Source organism: Acomys minous (assembly GCF_964271855.1).
Source record: "Acomys minous genome assembly, chromosome: 9".
NCBI lineage: Eukaryota > Metazoa > Chordata > Mammalia > Rodentia > Muridae > Acomys > Acomys minous.
This window is the reverse complement of record NC_140490.1, coordinates 119,384,137-119,404,961: the sequence shown is the minus strand read 5'-3', so window position 1 is coordinate 119,404,961 and position 20,825 is coordinate 119,384,137. Positions and strand designations below refer to the sequence as shown.

The 20,825-nt window shown below is 43.4% G+C and overlaps 1 protein-coding gene across 2 annotated transcripts in view; it reads right to left on the bottom strand.

The window, feature by feature from the left end:
- Positions 1-20,825, bottom strand: part of DNAJC5B (DnaJ heat shock protein family (Hsp40) member C5 beta) — a 108,024-nt gene that overhangs the window by 27,457 nt on the left and 59,742 nt on the right. For both annotated transcript variants that reach the window (XM_084797277.1, XM_084797276.1), the window contains exons 2-3: positions 18,781-18,896; positions 12,234-12,360 (exon numbers count right to left, since the gene is read on the bottom strand). In XM_084797277.1, the coding sequence (XP_084653403.1) occupies positions 12,234-12,352 (119 nt within the window). In that variant the 5' untranslated portion in view covers positions 12,353-12,360; positions 18,781-18,896. The remainder of the gene's footprint in view (positions 1-12,233; positions 12,361-18,780; positions 18,897-20,825) is intronic.

The window sequence follows — 20,825 nt, the reverse complement described above, 5'->3', positions numbered from 1 at the left end:
GCCCTCCTGTGTCACAGCCCTCCTGTGTCACAGCTCTCCTGTGTCACCGCTTTCCTGTGTCACAGCTCCTGTGTCACCACTTTCCTGAGCACAAAGCTAGGTGTGGGAATGGCTTCTGGTTACTGAGGACCAGGGCATGACATGGCTTTCCAAAGTCTCCTCCCTGACCATCTCATCCTTTACCTTCCCTCCCATGAGCCTCAGTGGACCCACCCACCTTTGGTTCCAGCTGCCCTCGTTCCCCATATACAGTAACTATCAGTTGTCCAAAATGCTTCCACAGTGCTCTAGCTCGGTAACTGCTTAGCCAGATCTAGTGGGTTCTAATAAGTCCTTCAGTCACTTGACAAAGCAGCCAAGAATCCTTCTTTGCAAACAAGATTATTTTCCTGATCATTCTGGTACCAAAACTGAAAGTGGGAATTGGAATGGTGTGGCGTTCTTTCAAGGCTGCCGCTGACCTCAGGGGCAAGTATGGGGGAGAGGACAAGAGAAAATGCTGTGAAGTATATGCCACACTGATATATATCTTTTAATCCACTGCTGGGGTGGTAGCTCTGTTGGCAAAATGCTTCCCTTGCACAAGAACCTAGGTTCGCCTCCAGAACCAACACAAAACCAAACCAAAGCCTGGGTCTGGTTGGAGCCTACTTCTAATCCTAGCCCTGAGGCAGGAACAGAGAAACCCTGGAGCTGCCTCATTAGCTTACATACCAAGTGCTAGATCAGCGAGAGACTAACCCATAAAATAAGGGACACTCAAGGCTGTCCTCTGGCCCCCCCCCCATCCTCTACTGTGTCTCATCTCTCAGTCTGTGGTCTTCAGAACCCTAGGGAATCATGGGAGCTATGCTAAAGTCAGAGAGCACAGCAGTTGAAGGCAAGCACCAGAGAGACGAGTCTATGAATAGATGTACTTGCTACGTAAGCATGAAGACAGGGCTGTGGACCACCAGCACTCATGTAAAAAGCTGAGGATGCCTGTCAGAGCCTCAGCTCATGTGGGCTCGAGACACGAGGCTTGCTGTAGCATGATGGCCACCAGCGTTGCTCCCGTTTCAGTGACAGACGAAGACAGTGGATGGCAGATCAGGATACCTGGCACCCTCCTCTGGGCAAGGCTATCTGCACCACACACACACACACATGAGAGAGAGGGGCAGGAATAACAGACTTAGAGTGAGACAACATTCATATGCCAGGACCTGCTTCCACAGCCCTTGAAACTTGACAGCTACTTAGCCTGCCTTTCTTTTCTTTCTTTCCTTCCCTCCCTCCCTTCCATCTTCCTTCCTTTCTTTTTGTTCGTTTTCTCAAGGCAGGGATTCTCTGTGTAGCCTTGGTTGTCCTGGACTCACTTTGTAGACCAGGCTGGCCTTGAACTCACGGCGATCCGCCTGCCTCTGCCTCCCCGGGTGCTGGGATGACTGATGTGTGCCACTACACCTGACTTAGCCTTTCTAAGTCTCATACTGTTCACATTAGCTTATAGGATAAGAAGTCATAAGGACAAAACAGAACGGTGAGTGGAAGTCATGAAACATAGTGCTTGGCACAGCGCAAACTTTCCACAAATGCTGCTCGTTTTCATTGGTCTTGCCATTAATGACTGGTTGTTGTGGCTGTGGGCATCTCTTCTGGCTTTTCTTTGACTATCCTCAATACAAACTGGCCTTTACTGTATTAAAATTAAGGTTGCAGTCATTTTTATAAGGAAGCTGTTTCCAACCTCTCGTGTAGATTTTTATCTTTGTTATATGCTCTCTTACTTTCAAAGCTCTTGACTTAATACTAAAAATCTACTCTTTTTTCCCATTATTCATTTATGGTCATCAGTTATATTTCCTGTAGTTTTCTCTGTAGCATCTAGCCAAGTGTGTAGGGTAGCAATGAACTATGGGAAACACTCGGTTTTAGTTAATATGAACCCAGTTCTTCTCTACTGATTGCCAGAGCCTCCCTTTCGTTTGCCATGGAGTATGGAGATCATCATGCTTAAAGAGCTTACTGTGCAAAAACAAATTTAGCAAGACACATTCCGTAATGAGCAAAATCAGGAGCAAAATCAGTGAGACCATATGAGAGGGAACAATGACATAAGGAGTTCATCTTGATGGAAAGTAAACATGCCCCCAGGATAGCGCACGTACGCCCGTGAGAATGAGTAAGTACTGAGACCGTGGAAGTGCCACTGGCTGTCATGATCCCAGTGCTGAGCAAGGATGGTGATGCTTCATGAAGAGTCTAAGAGGATGAGGAAGATGGAGACAGCCAGGGTGGTGTCACAGCCAGCCTGAAAACACGGCCAGCATGGCCTTAATAGATCTTAGTGGAAGGTTTTAGAACTCAGGAAACAAATTAGTGCCTGATAGAGATTAATTTCAATTAATCTTGTGAGCTTGAATCATCGTTCTGCCTTGTAAATATTTACAATTCTTCTATTAGCTACGCAGTCCCTTGACAGTAACACTTTATTCACAAGCAGCCTCCCTTTTTACCTGTAATTGCTAATAAAGATGGATAAAAACACCAAAGATTGAAGTTGCCACAGAAATGATTCTCTTCCTGCTCCTTGTGAAGCCAGCAATTTCCTCCTTTTGGTCCACTCAGGAGACACACAACTTCAAAATCAGGATAATTTTTCCAGAAAGTTCCATATGACAATCAATGTAATGAAAGCATTATCTGAAACAAAGACACTTGGTACCCTATTACCCAGAGGTTAAACTGGCCCACAAATCAGGGGACTTAAGTGATGTATGTATGAAACCAATTTCCTTTACTTTGGCAGTCCACTGAGAGGCACAGAGAGAGCCAGATCTTTGTGCAATTTCTTAAGCATTGAACCAATAGTTTGTTAGGCTCTTGTACTGAGCACGCCATGGACACCTGGTATTTTGGATGGCTTAATCTTATTTCTGTATAACCTTAAAAGTATAAATATTCATGTAAATAAAAAGTAATATTTATGGCTGCAGAGGTGGCTCAGCAGCTAAGAGCACATATTGCTATTAAAGAAGACCTGGGTTGGGTTCCCAGCAGCCATACGATGGCTCACAAACACCTATAACTTGAGTTTCAAAAGACCCAATGCCCTCTTATGACCTCCATAATTTCCTGCATGCAAACATTTACATAACCCAGGCACACATATATCCATATAAGCTATTTAAACATTTTAAATTAACATTTATATAACATAAGATGTTGTTTCTGCTGTTTGAGACAGGCTCTAGAAATCACTGTGTAATTTAGGCTGCCCTTGAACTCACAGCACTCTTTCTATCTCCTTCTGCCAAATACAGGATTGCAGGCATGAGCCACAGCACCAGCACGGGATATTTTAGACACTTAAAACTTACAGTCTCCACAGTTATGTGGAGAGTGCGGACTGACTCTGACATGAACTCTGGTGCCCCATATTTGACCACTTCCCCTTGGTGGGGAGGCCTGGTGGCAGTCAGAAAGGATAAGCAGGCTACCAAGATGAGACTTGATAGCCTATGACCATATAGTGGGGGAGGAGGTCCCCCTCAGCCTTAGACCTAGGGGAGGGGAATAGGGTGAAAGTGGGAGGGAGGGAGGAATGGGAGGATACAAGTGAGGGGAAAACAATTGAGATGTAATATGAATTAATTAAAAAAACCTTACAGTCTCAAATTGACTCTATGCCCCTCATTCCTTGTTTACTTCTCGCTTGAATATCTGGAGGGACAGAAAATGTCCTGTGTCCCAAACAGAAAGACATGGCCTTGCCTTGTCCATCTGTCCGCATCTGCATTTTCTGGGCTAGTGGATTACTTCTCATCCAGAAAGATGATTAAGTGCATCATTTGAGAAAGGATTCTGAAGAGCTGAGACTGAAAACACAATCAGGGAGAGCAGGCAGAACCACACAATCAAAATACACTTGCTGATCACTTCACTTTTTCATTTGGCAAGTGTTAGAACTGGGAGCACAGTGGGCGAGGCGGTGCCTGCCCTTAAGAATGCTGATGGAGTGGGAGATGCAGAAAAGAAAAAGCAGATCAGGTGCCTGACAGGACAGGGGGCAGGCCAGCAAGTCAGGGAGCATTTAGAATGAGCTCTGATCACAGGAAAGAGGACATGCTGAGCGCCTCCTAGCCGCCTGGGAGAGGGTCAGTTTGCTGCTTTTTCTCTTTCCTCTTTCTTTCTTTCTTTCTTTCTTTCTTTCTTTCTTTCTTTCTTTCTTTCTTTCTTTCTCTAGCCCTTCATTTGAGTTCTAACTTCTTTTTTGCTTGGCAATCCCTTAAAACAAATTTGAGGAACTCATTATTTGGAGCTTAGTATTAAAAAAAGAAGGTGAAGGTTAAACATGCAAAAGGATGTGATGTTCGCAATACCATGAGCACTAGCATGCCACAATAAAGCAGTTGTGATGCTTACTTATTCACTTATTCATTTATTTGGTTTGGTTTAGGGGACCAACCCAGAGCCGTGAACTTGGTAGGTCAGTGCTCCACCACTGAGTTGTGCCCTGTCATCTACTGTCACAGTCTTTTACAGATTTATGTGTGTGTTGTGCCTGCACGTATGTACCTGCACCGTGTGCATGCCTGGCATCCATAGAGGCCGGAAAAGTGTCAGAGACTTTGGAACTGGAGCTGTGGACCACTGGGACCCGCCGTGTGGATGGCTGAAGCAGAATATGGGGTCCTCCATAAGAGCAGCACGTGCTCCTAGCCTCGGAACTATCTTTTCCAGGCCCCACCCTTTTAGATGTATCCAGGGGAGTCTAAATATCTCAAAATATAATATCACACACACACGCTTCTGGCAGAGTTGCCTTACACCGAGTCTGTCCAATAAGGCTTTTTATCTGACTCTTTCTCTCTCCTCTCCTCTTCTCTTCTCTTCTCTTCTCTTCTCTTCTCTTCTCTTCTCTTCTCCTCTTCTTCTTCTTCTTCTTCTTCTTCTTTCTCTCTCTCTCTCTCTCTCTCTCTCTCTCTCTCTCTCTGACTCTTTCTCAAACTTGAGCAATTGAGGCTAAGAAAAAGAGTTTGGATCCTCCTCACCACAACTTCATACTTAGAAGAATTTAGTGTGAAAATCCACGTGGAACACTTTGAAGAGAAGAGGCGATCCCCAGCTCACCCCTAACACCCCCACCTCCTGCCATGACTTGCTTTTTGCCACCGTACTTACCACCTGGTCTGCTGCATGGCTCACTTATTATTAAGCTTCTGCAGAATGCACGCGCATGAGGCAAGCATTTGATTCACCTGGCTTACTACTATTTTCTCAGTACCTCAACTACCATTCAACACACAGATGGTGCTCAGTAGTACTCACTGGAATATGAGCAAAACTTCCTGGTCAAAAACTATTGCTCTTGTCAGAGACCATAGACCCACTTGTGACTTCTCAGTGCTCCATCCGCCCTCCGGGCCTGTGTTATAATATGTGGCAGTGTGAGGCACGGAGCAAGATTCTAGTGGCTTCAGAGCAAGGATCGCATATGCTAATCAGTGTCAATAAGAGGGACTTCTAACCACACGCGCAATGTGCTTTGAGCAGCAGTGGATGGGAAATTTACCCAACTCACGTTACTTCAAGGTGGCCTTACAGTAAACCACTTTGAGTCATTGTGCACATGCTTGTCACTCGCTGCTGGAAATTTGACACATCAGGGCACATTTGGAAGGTCAGTTGGCAACAGCCTTAAGAAAGGATTTCCACGACCAGGATTTCCATCAAGCGAATGCATGCAGAACCAGTGGGACGGCCTTGAAGATGCCTGTCTGAGCATGGGACAGAACTGAAATCTGCTGGGAAAGAATCCACCTAAAAGAAAGAACCAGGCGTGATGACCTTGACCTAGGAGCAAAGATTCATCTGCCAGACAGGCCTGGGAGTCTGAGTGGAACATCGCTGCTAAATCTAGCTCATCCTTGGGCACGCATATAGGTCCTATAGAAAATGGGACCCAGCCTTTAGGGGAGCTCCACAGAATGCAGAAGAAAGGAGGAGGAGGAGGAGGAGGAGGAGGAGGAGGAGGAGGAGGAGGAGGAGGAGGGAATTCATCTCCATACCTCCCAGCGTCACAGTCCAGCACCAGGAAGTAGTGGCTCAAATCTCATCAACAGATGAGACCCCTGGCCCAGAAGTAGTCAGAGGACTTAAAGACTGGAGGGGCCACTAGGGAGCACCTGCACTGCCTGTCACGCATGAGGGATGCAGAACCGATGCAGAATTGCCGTGTCCAGGGTTGGATGCAGCAGCAACCACAGACATTGCCACTGAGACATAAGAAAAGTGGTGTCATCGATGGGGTGGAAACTTGGCTTGGAGGAACCATGAATAGAGATGATCCAGTTCTTTGGTTCCACAGACTTTCTCAGGAGAGACCCCGAGAGTAACGTAGACGGTAGAATTTGCAACTCATGTTCTCGAGATAGTTGACAGTGTCAGTTGAAAACCCCTGAGTCCAGTCCCTCACTTAAAGTCCCTGTTAACTCCCCAACTGTCTAGGCACCCCACATTTCACTGTATCTCCCCCACCTCTCCTCACCTTCTCCTTCTTTGCAGAGCTTCCTACGACCTCTGCTAACACAGAGAAAATGAGTCAGGAAGGCAAAACATGGTAGTGAAAAGTCAGAACAAATGAGGGGAAACAGATCAGCCCTTGACATTCTGGGGCATCAGCATCTTGACAGAGCCTCCTTCCAACAACACAGTAGGGAATGCTAAGCAATGGAACAGCAGAGACACTGCTCATCGCCTGCAAACACTGGTGCGGATGAGATGACTCTGCGCACCAGTAAGGCAAGTGGATTAAATGAGCCTCAGACACTAAGGCCTTTGGAATGATAAAACTCCAGTGCTCAAGACAGTTTATTCTGCACTAAGGGGGACAGAAGAGATAACCTGACTTCCATTCTGTGATATGTCACTTGGGATACAGACTGAAAGTTCACCTTGTGTGAGCTGGATAAACGGTCTCTGAACAGTAGCACCAAGTGGCAGGCTAATTGTGGGCTGAGACGGATGATGAGGACAGCTGATCTGTCACAATGGCACCGGGTGTCCCATTGTGCTTTGACACAAAGGGTTTCACATACTTAGAATAAACGGTCTTATTTCTTTTTTAAAAAATCTCAACGAGGTAAGAGCTCATGTAACTGATAGACTGATACAATAAAAGCCTTCGTATTGTCAACTTTTTCCCACTGTCCTTTGAGATAGTAGGGAACTCCACTAGATCAGCTATTTAATGAAGTATCATTGATTTTCAGAAATTAGAAGGAAGGGACATTGTACAGACCCTGTGATTTACCCACAGGCATGGGAGGGACTTACGTGGTCTCTGAAGCAGCTACTTATGGTGATGCTATAAAAGAATAAAGGAACTAAAGGTGCCAAGGGTTCCCTCCCCAGTTTTGTACACCCCTCTTAGAAAACAGTTCTACTTTTCTCATCCACACGTGTCCTTGTTTATTGGCAGTGGAGGAGCTGTGACTTCAAATCCCTGGTCAGACACAACAGAAGTGAATAAGCAAATGGTTTCTCTGGTTTATTTGGATCCTTTTTTCAGGAATTTGGGGTCAGAACACATAAGAACTGAAATAAAAAGAATAAAAACCAGGATTATCTTATTTCTCACTGCTCTCCCTGACTTTCTATGGCAATGGAGTTTCTCTCTCTGAGAACCTCAACTACTGTTTAAAAAGACAGCCTTGAAGTTAACCACCAAACTAGAAGCTTTTGGGGCTGGTCATTGCTGAGATGTATTGCTAAAATGTAATGAATGAAATGATAGTATATGCAAAATTGTTTAAGAAAAGAAATATATGTATCAGCCATTGACAATATATATCTTACGTTAAGGACTATCTTTTTCTTATTCTTATTTTCCTTCCTTTTGTTTTGTTTTGTTTCTGTTTGCTTTTTCTTCCTGTAGGTTATCTGAGCATGTTTTTAGGATTACATGTTAATCTATTTGTAGTGTTATTACATAGTTTTCTTAGTAGTTTTGGATGGGAGTCTTTAAATGGTCTATGGATATGTTTGTTTTAATTTTTTTCTGATTTTAGTAATGTGTGTAAATCTCACTGCCATCCAGGACCATCAAGTGCTATGTGGTGATGTGACTTCTGGTCCAGTAGTTCATACTTTAGGACACTCATGGGGAGGGTGGCCTTATTTTACGCAGAATTCAACTGTCTCCACTGTCCACTGTTCCTTCTCCATGATGTAATTCTGGAGTGGATTTAAACATGTCATTGTTTTAATCTCAATTGTGGGATGTGAAACAAACTTGTGTGATTTGCAGTGTTTGCCTCTTGCAGGGGCATGGTCTTTGCCAACTGATAAACATATACATATACATATACATATACATATACATATATATATAAACATACACACACATATATATTCCTGCTCCCATTAACCTCATTTCTCTCCTATCTAGGATAGGTGTGTGAGGAGGGAGGTACAAGCACTAAAGAAATAAAGCAGGTTTGAAAAAGGTCAAAGCCTACAACATTTATTTTGTTATTTCCTACCTTTTGAAAAACATCTTGAAGTAATTACTTTTTGTTTTTTGTATGTGTGCTTGTTTATGTGGCGTGTGTGTGTCTGTGTGTGTGTGTGTGTGTGTGTGTGTGTGTGAGAGAGAGAGAGAGAGAGAGAGAGAGAGAGAGAGAGAGAGAGAGAGAGAGAGAGAGTTCACATGTATATGGGCACACACAAGTTTATGTCATTTTCTTCTGGATGTCTTTTGTCTGAGCGTTTCTTAACTTCTGTAACTTCCCTGAGAGCTGAAAGACCATTTTACAAGACACTATATTTGCAGTTTTCCTTCAGCACTTGAAAAATGCTGTGCCTGTTTCCTTCTAGACTCTGTTGCTTCAGGTCTGTCCCTCAAGTTGCTGTTCCCCAGCTGATAGCGTGGTGGTTTTTTCTTGGTTTTACTTTTTAAAAGTTTAATGATGCTGTGCTTGGCTTAGAATTGTTTTGTTAGCCTATTTGTCTCCTATGAATTTTTCTTTTAAACTCAAATTTTTAATTTTGTGTGTAAGGGTGTTTGCATGCACGTCTGTCTGTCTGTGTACCTGATACATGCCTGGCGTGTGGGTGCTGAGGCCAGGAGAGGGTGCCGGATCCCCTGGAACTAGAGTTGCAGCCAGCTGTGGGCTCCCGTGTAGGTCCTGGGACTCGAACCTGGATCTTCTGGAAGATCAGGCAGTGCTCTCAGCTGCCGAGCCACCTCTCTATGCTCCCACGCGCCTTTCTGGATGCTTCGTAGAGCACTGAAGCTGAGAGACTGAGAGGGACTGGGCGCCTTTAGCTGTGGGACGGGAACCCCCAACCTCCCCGGATGGACAAGGGCTGCCGCAGAAGCCCTCTTACCTCATGGTGTCTCTCAGTGGAAGAAGGGAGTGTCACAAGGGCCTGAGAGTGCTTCCCCTGCCCTATTGTTCAGGGACTTTTAATGAACAAACTTTCCATTCTGCAGGGCTCCTGAAGGGGTATTGAGTGGTGTGTTGTGAAGATGGGAAAGACTGAGGTTCCCTGGGCTGACTCTGCTGGAAGAGCAGGGTTATTTCTGATGAGTGTGGAGTGGAAGAGTGGAAGATGCCCTGTGGCTGTTATTCCTGTTGTCCTGGGGTCACCAGCCAGTTCACCTTCCCCTGGCCGTCACAGTTATTCCTGTTGTCCTGGGGTCACCAGCCAGTTCACCCTCCCCTGGCCGTCACAGTTATTCCTGTTGTCCTGGGGTCACCAGCCAGTTCACCCTCCCCTGGCCGTCACAGTTATTCCTGTTGTCCTGGGGTCACCAGCCAGTTCACCCTCCCCTGGCCGTCACAGTTATTCCTGTTGTCCTGGGGTCACCAGCCAGTTCACCCTCCCCTGGCCATCACAGTTCTCTTCAGTTGCCTCTCTGTCCTCCTCAAGAATTTCAACCAAGTGCGTTCAGGCTGGACTGTCTATGTGTTCACATAGGCACGAGCTTTCCTTAGAACGGTATACAACGAATTAATAATTTTTCCCCTGAGGATAGGACCTGGAATGTGTATATTTTCATTTTAATCAAATGAATATATTACTTAGTATCTATTCGAAAATTAAAATAAAGATAGGAGAAGAAACTTTCGAACTTGATCTTGTTTTCAAGAGAACAACCAAAGATCATAGCAGAGGTCACACAGCGTATGGGTCAACAGCTGGTAATTCTATTACATCTCGCTGGCTTTCACCTCACTGCATTGCCACGTTTCAGTGTAGACCTCTGGATATAGGAATAATATCCTCAGTGGGTTTGCAGCCTGCTCCTGCATTCTGAATACTTGCAGAATACAAATGTCTAATTTAGATAGAAGTAGATGCTCTGGGCAGCATGCTAGTACCCTAATCAGCGGAAAAATAATATTTGTATGACATTAAAACAAAATTAATGGCAAGACACTGATTACATGGAAAGATTTTATGTCGTGATTACTAAACTTGCAAGCAGCTCGGCATGATTAATGCCTTAATTAGGATATGACCTGAAATCTCAGCTTCCAAAATTAATAAAGGCAATTAAAAGTCATATTTGTAAACTGAGCTTTAAGAATGGAAAGGAAGTTTGATATGGCTTTTTTTACCTCTCATTTTGGAGAACATTTTTGTAGTGCTAAGCCTAAAATACAACTGCTCTGATTCCATACCCAAGGTTCTCACAACAGTAGTCCAGAGCCTTAAGGGGAGAGTTCAGTGATGTCCCAACTAGCCCACGCATCAGCTGTGGGCTGGGCCACCCCAGGCATACTTCTGAAGCTCAGGTGCCGCACAAGCAGAACAGTAAAGAGTCCTCTATCCCTAGCACGGCAAGTGAGGTCTGCATTGGAAGATCTGTTACTGACCCTACTCAACCTCCACGGTTTGCAGAAAAATGATCTAAACGGCAGTCCTCAGGACTGTCACTTGAATATGCCTCTCAAGGCCACATCAGCTCCCATAGTTTAATCACATGGTGAAGCTCAAGTCCAAAGAAGGTCTCATTATTGGTAAAACTGAAGAAGTCGATAAATATCGGTGGGCTAGTGATCTGGCAAAACCAAGTCTGGAATCCTGCCTCATCCCTTATGCCAAAATAAACCCTGAAAGGATCAAACATTTAATGTCAAAGCAAAAACATTAATGTATTAAAAGGAGAAAGGACCTGATATTATAATACTGTAATCAAGACAGGCTGTTTAGCCATAAAATATATGACAAAGGCATAACAGAAATTACTAATAATTTGTCCATTTCAAAATTTTAAATTCCATACATGTTTTTAAAAAGCTTTAAATTTAAAAAAAAATAGTTCAAGACAGAACTAAGAAGATACTAATTAAAATGATCATGTTTTGATTCATTTTGTCTTATAAAAATACAGCTTTATTATTCTATTAGAAAACAACTAGAAATAGATACTGTGATTTATGTACAGGATGTTATATAGAGAAACTAAAATAACTTCCATGTTAAATAATAGCCTGTAAAATGACTACATAAGCTGAGAATAATACCACAGGCTACAAGCATGAAAACAGGATATTTAATAACATCAAGATGTTGTCATTACAGGACTTAGGGGAAAGAAAGAAAGGTGGGAACTAGAGACAAACTCAATTTAACCTTCTACTGTCTCATCTACACAGGAAAGGATGAGGGAAGCAAACTCACCATGAAAATTATCTTAAGGTAAAATTAAAGATGCATATTAGCTTCATTTTGGATAGTTTAAAATTAGCCAAGCATTTTATACTTGATATGTATCCTTAGATTTTTAAGTAAAAGATATTGCAGTTTTCCCCTACAGTAACTATTAGAAGTAAGCCATCTATGAGAGGAACAGAACTACAGACGTCAGCAGCTTAGTTGACAGTTGACATTGGTGGCCTTCCTACCAGCTCTAGTGATACACGTCACACGCGTTAGAGCTCGGCTACTGATCTTAGCTTTTCTTCTCCCTTCGCCTTGATGGCGGCCTCTTCCCAGTCTAGAGTAGTAACCATGTGTTCCTCAGGCCACACATGAAAGAAGTGGTTTCTTTCACAAACCACTGCTCTGCCTATCTATTCTGAACCATTGAAATTACACAACAGGAAACATGGGTCCAAAATTCAGGTCACTTGACCTTGGCAAGAAGCTTATGTCTTTAACTTGGTACTACTTGCCAGTCACCAGAACCCATCAGTGGTAGCACAGGGACTGTCCCCACTGAATGTCCACGGTACCTGTAGGTTTTCTTAATCTCTTCACATGATGCTCCCTTGTGCAGACCAAGGATTTCATATAGTGTTTCTCCTGCTGTTGACATGGTCCGCTGTCTTTGGTTAGGTATGTTGCACGCCATTTCTCAATCTGCAAAACCAACAAGGGAAAAACAGCCATGAAGGCTATGCTTTCTGGATCCTTGCTCCTTGGAGGGGAAGAAAGTGCATTTTTAACATTTGGCAGAAAAGCAGTCAGTAGTGCCTTTGTGTTCTACATACAGTATGAGAGGAGAAAATGTCCAGAGCTAAAAGTGGTTTCTAGTCAAAGATCGTAGGAGGTCACACAAATGGAACGTGGCTTCACATAGCTATTTCTGAGGTGTTCAGAATCAACTCTCATAGGCTAGAAACATAAGTGTTTTCTTCATGTAATATCCATGTGTCTTTTATTTCCGTATAGTTTCCAAGTTTAGTTAGCCATGGAAAGAATACCCTGGGTGATTCCATTTTTATTGGCTGGTGAGACAGCTCAGAAGGGAAGGGCACTTGTCACTAAGCCTGATGACCTGGGCTTGACTTGAGGGGCCCACGTGCTAAAAGAACAGAACCCATTCCAAAAAGTTGTCTGACCTCTATACATGTACACATACATGTGCTCTTGTGTACATGCACGCACATGTATGCATGGGTGTGCACACATACACACACACTAAACAAATAATGTTAAAAAAAAGAAAATACTAGATCCTAAAACAAAGGTATAAGATACATCAGGAAGGGGGTGATGGGACAGCTGAAAGGTGCTAAGACACAGAAGGGCGACTCATCATAAAGCACCTGACACACAGCTCCAGTACAGTGGCTCGGAAATGTGGAGCTGGGGAGGCAGAAACTTTATTGAAAAGGCAAGCCTGGTGGCTCTAATGAAAAGAGGTTGACAGCCCTACCCACAGTCAAGCCCACAACTATCACAAGTTCCAAGCCAGCTACAGTTTTCCATGAGACTGACTCCTCCAAAATACCAGGGATATGGAAAAGGTAGAGGGAATACTACATTCAAATATCATATAAAAATTAGCATGGCTGCCAATTCCAAAATCCATGGAATATAAATAGGATTCCAAATCTGCTATAGACCATGGAAGAGAAGAAGCTGAAGTATTTTTTAAAAACTAAAAGCATAAAAAAATTTAATAAAATCACAGAAAATTCCCCAAGTGTAGGGAGAGAAATGAAAATCAAAGTGAAGTTTAAAAACATCCATGACTGGAGAACCTTTCCATATGCCACTGAAACAAAGAAATAACATTAAAAGGTATAAAAGAAAATGCTAACTCACTTATATAAGGAAACACATCCAAAGAACATCAGACCTCAAAAACAGAACAAAACAAAACAAACAAAACAACCTAAAGCCAGGAGATTATGAAAGTATATATTTAAAGCCCTGAAGGCTGAAAGTTTCCAACTAAGATTGCTATGCTCAGAAAAAAATCTTTTAAAAATTGATGTGGAGACAAGAATCTTGTGTTTATGTTGAACACAAACTGAAGCACTGCAGAAAATCACAAGTGAATCCTAATCACACGAGAGGCAGAAAAAGTCTCAAGAAAGCACAGGAAAGAATACAACGGTTGTGTGGAATGTCTAAAGAGAGAAAGCTGGAAATGAATCACTTTCACACAGAAAACCAACAAAACGCCAATACAAATATGGGAGGAAGGAAAGAACAATCATTTAACCACTTTTAACTACAAAAATTGGAATACCTCTATCAACAATAACTTTAAGTTTGCATGGTATAAAAGATGAAAACTAGCTTATTGTGTTAAAAAAAAAAAAAGTATCCAGTGTCTCCCAGTAAAACACCACACTGGCAAAGACACAGATTAAGAATAAAACTAGGATGAGGGAGGGGTTGGGATCAGGAGGTGATGGGGGAGGGGCAGCAATCGGGATGTAGAGAATTCAAACTGCAGAACAAGCAGGTAACGTTGCTAATCCCACTACACGGGAATAGCTCTGCGCCTGGCTGAGATACGAAGGTCTGTGCGTAGACAAGGCTTCATGTTGGTCACAAGAGTCACTTATAAAGACCATTCTCAGTATGGCATGAAGGAAGATTTGCAGATGTCTTACTTCTGTTCACACAATGAGCAGAGAACCAGCCTTAATTGTTCTGTGCATCCTGCACACCTCATACAATCACAATGTTAGAACTTGTGAGAAATTATGTTTTCAGAACAAAAGAACCAGACACTGACACCTGATCAGACCTGGCAGGATTCATTCCTCTCAGCATGCTGGATGCTGACATCCTGCATCCTCCATGTTCCAGCCCCGGGCACTTCAGTTGCTGTTACCCATCAGAACAGGACAGCTCCCAGGACAGTGTTGTAGAAAGCTCCTGATCCCAATTGGTCCAGCATTTCAGACTGTCCCACACAGGACTACTATTAAGCCTGGAATTTTGCAACATTTGGAAAATGGGCCACAAATGCTATCCCTGGTTTACTTAACCATTTCCCCCATATTTGGGAGGAGCCTTCAAAGGTATTATTCACCCTAAATCGGCATGAAGAAATCTTAAGAGAATGATGTCCCATTTCTTCTAAGTAGGGTTGGGTAGGTTTCTGTTTACTCTCTTGATCTACAAATACTTATTTTCATTGAGAGTTGGTTATAAGTTATTATTGGTCTTTTACAGAGAGAAAACTAGGTTGGACTCAGGGACGTCTCTCTTTTCCTTTATCTTTCTTTCATAGGTAAGGAGATAGGAGCTAAAAAAAAAAAAAGAAAGAAAGAAAGGGGCTATAGAAATATAGAGAGAGGATAGAACAAAAGGTAGATTATTTAATCTACTCCTCATCTCAAGGCCTTAATTGTTACTCACAAATAAGGTTATTTTTTTAATTTAATGGTATTGAATTTTGTATATTGATGCAAATCATGGTCATGTCAAAAATAGTCTAATTTTATAACAAGGATATATATTCTAGGTCTAAAAGATAGATATGATTCTATAGATATATAAGGTAAAATAGTTAAATAAAGTTCAAACGCTTCAGAGACCTAAATAATATGGCATTTAAAGATGTTTTTTATTATTCTAAAGATTCTTTGAAAACAAGACAAGTTAACTCCTGGCCACATCCAGCCTACCTCAAAGAAGATGATGAGCATCAAAGAATTTCCTTATGGAGATGGCTGCAAACGTGGCAAAGCAGCCACTGGGCAAAATGTCCTCATTTCTGCCACAGGCAGAAATTTGCCTAAAAATAGGCAAGTTTAGATGCAGGACAAGTCAACAGCTGAACTCTGCCAAGACAGCGCTCATTCATACAGCTCCTGTCCCTAACCACCTGGCTCAGGAGAGCCCGTCTCCACTTCCTGAGTCCTGGAATTACAGGCTGGCTGCCATGCCCTCCTGGCATGTAATGGGTTCTCAATTCACACACTTATACACAGTGCTTTAACTGCTAAGCCATCCCCAGCGCCCTAAAGACTCTTCTGATGATCTATTTGGATAAGGCATCGTGAAGGGAAATGTTAGGGTTTGGAGGCCAAACTGTAGGGAGGGTCTATTCCAAAATGGCACACAGCTCAGTGAGGATGACGTCTAGAACAGACAATGGTCACCAATCCCCTGCCTGACCCAAGGAAGCATTCCTGAGCTCCTACGGAGAGAGAAGTTAGAAACAGAAGAGGAGTTTCCCAGGCATTTGTTAAGGATGTAAGGAGGACAAAGGTCTGGAAACCATGAGGCCACACCACAGGAAGAAGCAGCCTCAGGCAGATACAGGCTCGAGACTTACTCTAGGGGAAGCAGAGGCAGGGGTGGGCAGAACAGCGAGGTGACATTGCTGCCACCACCCTTGGGCCTGGTCAGAGGAGGGTAGGTCTCAGATGAGCAATATTCCCCCTGGAAGCATTTGTCACATCCCCAGGGATGCTGCAAATGTGTGGGAGCACTGGAAATCAGAAAGATGTAACACCTGACAGGGCAGGAAGGATGAGTGGGAGGAGCATCACGCTGCACTGCACATAATTTAGATATGACTGAGGAAAACACCAAGGCTATAAATATAAACTACGGGCAGTGTGACAATGCTAATGGAGACGGTGAGAGTGAAGACTGGACCTTCAAGTCCTGCAGCCATGAGAGGCCCCAGGAAGGGACAGCAGGACAGAGCTACTGTGATAGGCTCACACCTCAGCTCATATGATGAACCTGTTTGTAGGCTAAGAGGGAGTTCCAGGAGGAAGATAGGGGAGGAGATGCTTTAAAGTAGAGAAATGCATGCGTGAGTCAAGCAAACATTTAGGAACTTCTGCCTGCGGGCCAGTTTGTAAGTAGGAAAGAAGACTCTGTGCCAAAACTCCCTGATGCATCTCCAAATAGTCCCATGGCTGCTTTCAGGGTGCTGGCGGACACATCCCTCCCAGGCCTTCTGGTATTTGCTAAACCTGCCCCTGCCACTAAGAAGAAGCAGTCTTCTCCTTCCATCCCAAACTCTAGAGTCTCAATGCTGACCCCTGCCGCAGTCCGTGATAGGATGTGAAGTGTGTTAGATTTGGCAGCAGGCATCATTTTACCAGGCACACTGACATCTGCAAGCAAGGCATCCTAGCGAATAGCATTCATACATTTTATAGGGGACCCCCAGGTTCTGAGGGGTGAGAGAGAGCGAGAGCGAGAGCGAGAGTGAGAGAGAGGGGGGGGGAGGGAGGGAGGGAGGGAGAGAGAGAGAGAGAGAGAGAGAGAGAGAGAGAGAGAGAGAGAGAGAGAGAGAGAGAGAGCTTGCATACTGATTCAGTATACTTTCCAGTGTAGGTAAGCCAGGCCAAGGATCCCGCCTTCAAAGTTGTCCCTGGTATGAAACAGGGAGATTGGGCTGTGCCTAAGCCTCCTGGAGAAAAGTCTTGGAAACACTATCATGGGATGTTTCCCTGCCCTCGCCCTGTGCATTTCCATATTCCTCTTCCTAATGGAAAAACAAAGACAGAAACATTGCTCAGTTTCCAACATGGAAATCTATATCTAGGTTGGTATGGTGATCCTTCAGCTTATGTGATTTTTCAAATCACCATTTTCTTTAGAAATTTATTTAGAAAAATAATATAATTTAGTGTTGCTAGGTTAAATCCAGTCATGCACTGCTACTGGACTATTGCATCATGGTCTAGGTTGAGCAATATTCACAACAGACCATATGGAGTTTGTGGTATTTTATGCCTTCCTTGCCTCTTTTCAAAAAGATTTCTCTTTAGACATGTAGTGTCTCTCAATTAAGGTACTTTAAAAATGCCCTGGGGCATTTGCACTACAGTGAATGCAATGAAAAGCTGGCTGGCTCTGCAGGCTGAAAGGTGAAGGCAAACTACAAGCCTGCTCTATGCGTGAGCATCAATAACACACACTTCACCTCCGCGCTGGGCTCAAAACCAGACTCTTCATATATTATTGATTCACATATCATTTCATCTCAGACAGAGTAACACACAGGAACACTTACAGGAAAGCGAAGACACTATGTCCCACAAAATACCAACTAGGTAACAGTAGCCAAAATTACCTATAAAACCTCTTCCTAAACAAACAAGTAAATAATGGGCCCATAATATCATTTAATCCTGCATGTAAGCTTAATTTTCACAAGTTGTTTTGCAATACTTTTACTCTCATATACGTCCTTACAAAAGTGACACTCTTAGAATTTATTCACAACCCTTCAGCTACACACCGTCCAATGGGGAACGGTTGCCTTGCAAAGGCACCAAGGAAAGTGACGCCTGATCATCCAGTACACGCTACTCAGTCTTCGGAGCACAGTGGGGCTGCGTTATAATTCCAGTAGCACCATGATATCTTAAGGCACTGGCCGCTGTCATCAGACTGCATGCTGCCCGCCTGCTTCTGGGTCACGGCTAAAACTGAACGAAGGTCCGGTGCCATACTGAAGATGGGCCCTGCGTCACCATAAAAGCAACATTCTAAAAGCTCTAATTGCATGCATCTAGGAGGATTTTTCCATGTTGAAACGAAATTTTCTCAAGGCAGAAACTTCCCCTATGACCAGTATGTGATTTATGAAACAAATAAAATTAAACTATGCCTTTCTTAGCAGAAATCTTTCATAACTGAAGACATTAGTGTGGGCTGAGTGATCAGCTAAATGCAGAAAACCCCTACAGTGGCTGTCACTGGGGAAGCCACCTGGCCTTGCCGTTTGGTTGTGACTTCTATTTCTTCTTTTGAATTCAATTTAGTAGAGCCAAATCCTCACAACCCCAAAACACACTATGATTTTAGAATGAGCACTGTCCCTGGCTTAACCATCTAATCGTTACTTGGACATAGATGCTTCTAAATTGAATTAGTATTTATATAAACAGCAACCTGAAAGTGAGGCAGTTCAGGCACGTTTTCAGCCCCTCACAGTACCTGTTCCTAGGACTCCACTCCTGTCCTACGACGGGGAGAACTTGCTGTTTTCACCACTTCTGGAAACAAATGTGGAGACAGACAGAAGGCAGAGGTAGCAAGGAAAGGAACGCTACTCCATACCTGTCCCACTGCGGCAAGCTACGGGCCTCTCTTTTCCATCCTTCCCGCTGGGTTGTGCAGGTCAGTGGACTCGGGTTACTTTTCATTTGTTACTTTATCAGCCAATGGTTATCCCTCTGGAAAACATAACAAAGGCTGAATAAAACATACATGACCACACAGTCTGCTATTACAGAGCACTGTGGCTCTGAATCGACGCAGCATCCACCTTTTAGCGGGAGCGTGGCTCACCTAGCTCAACTGTGGATTTCTCACCAGCACGATTTCTCTGCTCTCTGCACCTGCTGACTGGCTTCTTCCAGATTTCATTGACTTCCTGGTCTAAGGTTTGGCCTAAGGTCGAGTTAAAATTGCCGGGGAGTAATAAAGAGGTATCTTAATGGTTTACTGTACTGATACAACTCTCTCCACAGTGCCACAAGTCTTTTGTCAAGAGGCACCCGGTTCACAGCCATTTAATCTCTAGTCTAAACAGTCCCAAATGCTCACACAAGAAAGTCCTGTGAGAAAACAGCATACTGATGACAGTGTCAGGGGGAGCAGGTGTGATCCTGAACGTGGTCCCTGAGGCTTAGGGTGGAGTGGCCTCCCTGTATCACAGAGGAGGAGACCTGAAGCCAAGCGGTACACTCACTGCAGAACGCTTTCCGCCTCTAGGGGGCGTTTGTATTTTAGATATCAAAGAACAGAAAAATCTCATCCTAATTTCTAGTCAGTTTAGGAGGAAACGCGTCACACAGAGAATGGAAGTGAGGTTCTACCATCACTTCAGCCTAAGGACAGTGCCCTTTAAAGAAATGAAAACAGCCGCTATGTAAACAAGTTATGTATATTTTTAAAAATTACAGCACGCGTTCCAAATTCAACTTAACAGCAAACATTTCAGTACAATTCATAATTTTCACACTTGGTTATTCTTTTTAAGTCACTAATATTTTAGTATTGATTAATTCATTAGCTTTAAAAATGTACTGTAAAACTCTCATGTGAAATGGAGCTGTAGCTATGTTTAATCAAGAAAGCATCTTTTAAAAAAAGAACAGCAGCAAAAATAGTAGACTAAACTAGAAATCACCTGTTCCTTGATTTTTGACAAAGAAGCCAAATCCATTCAATGGAAAAATGACAGCATCTTCAACAAATGGTGCTGGTCTAACTGGATGTCTACATGTAGAAAAATGCAATTAGACCCCTATTTGTCACCATGCACAAAACTCAAGTCCAAGTGGATTAAACCAGAGACATTAACCCAGTTAGAGGAAAAAGTGGGGAAGAGTCTGGAACACATAGGCACAGGAGACAACTTCCTGAACAGAATACCAACAGCCCAGGCCTTAACATCAACAATTAATAAATGGGACCTCATGAGGCTGAGAAGCTTCTGTAAGGCAGGTGACACTGTCAAGAGAACAAAGCGACAGCCTACAGACTGGGAAAAGATCTTCACCAACCCTTCATCTGACAAAGGTCTAATATCCAAAATATATAAAGAACTCAAAAAATTAAACACCACCAAACCAAATACCCCAATAGAGAAATGGGGCACAGAACTAAACAGAGAATTCTCAACAGAGGAATATCAAATGGCAGAGAAACACTTAAAGAAATGCTCGACCTCCTTAGTCATCAGAGAAATGCAAATCAAAACGACACTGAGATTCCATCTTACACCCATCAGAATAGCTAAGATCAATAACTCAACTGACACCACATGCTGGCGAGGGTGTGGAGAAAGAGGAACACTCCTTCATTGCTGGTGGGAATGCAAACTAGTACAAACACTTTGAAAAGCTATCTGGCGCTTTCTCAGAAAAATGGGAATAGGGCTTCCTCAAGACCCAGCTATTCCACTCCTTGGATATACCCAGAAGATGCACTACCACACAACAGGGACATATGCTCAACCATGTTCATAGCTGCGTTATTCATAATAGCCAGGACTTGGAAACAACCTAAAAGAAGGAGAAAGAGAAGAGCACGGACTTTGGGGTTGTGAGGTCTCAGCATTGCAGACGTCCCGAAGAGACCAAAAGCAAAAGTTCAAA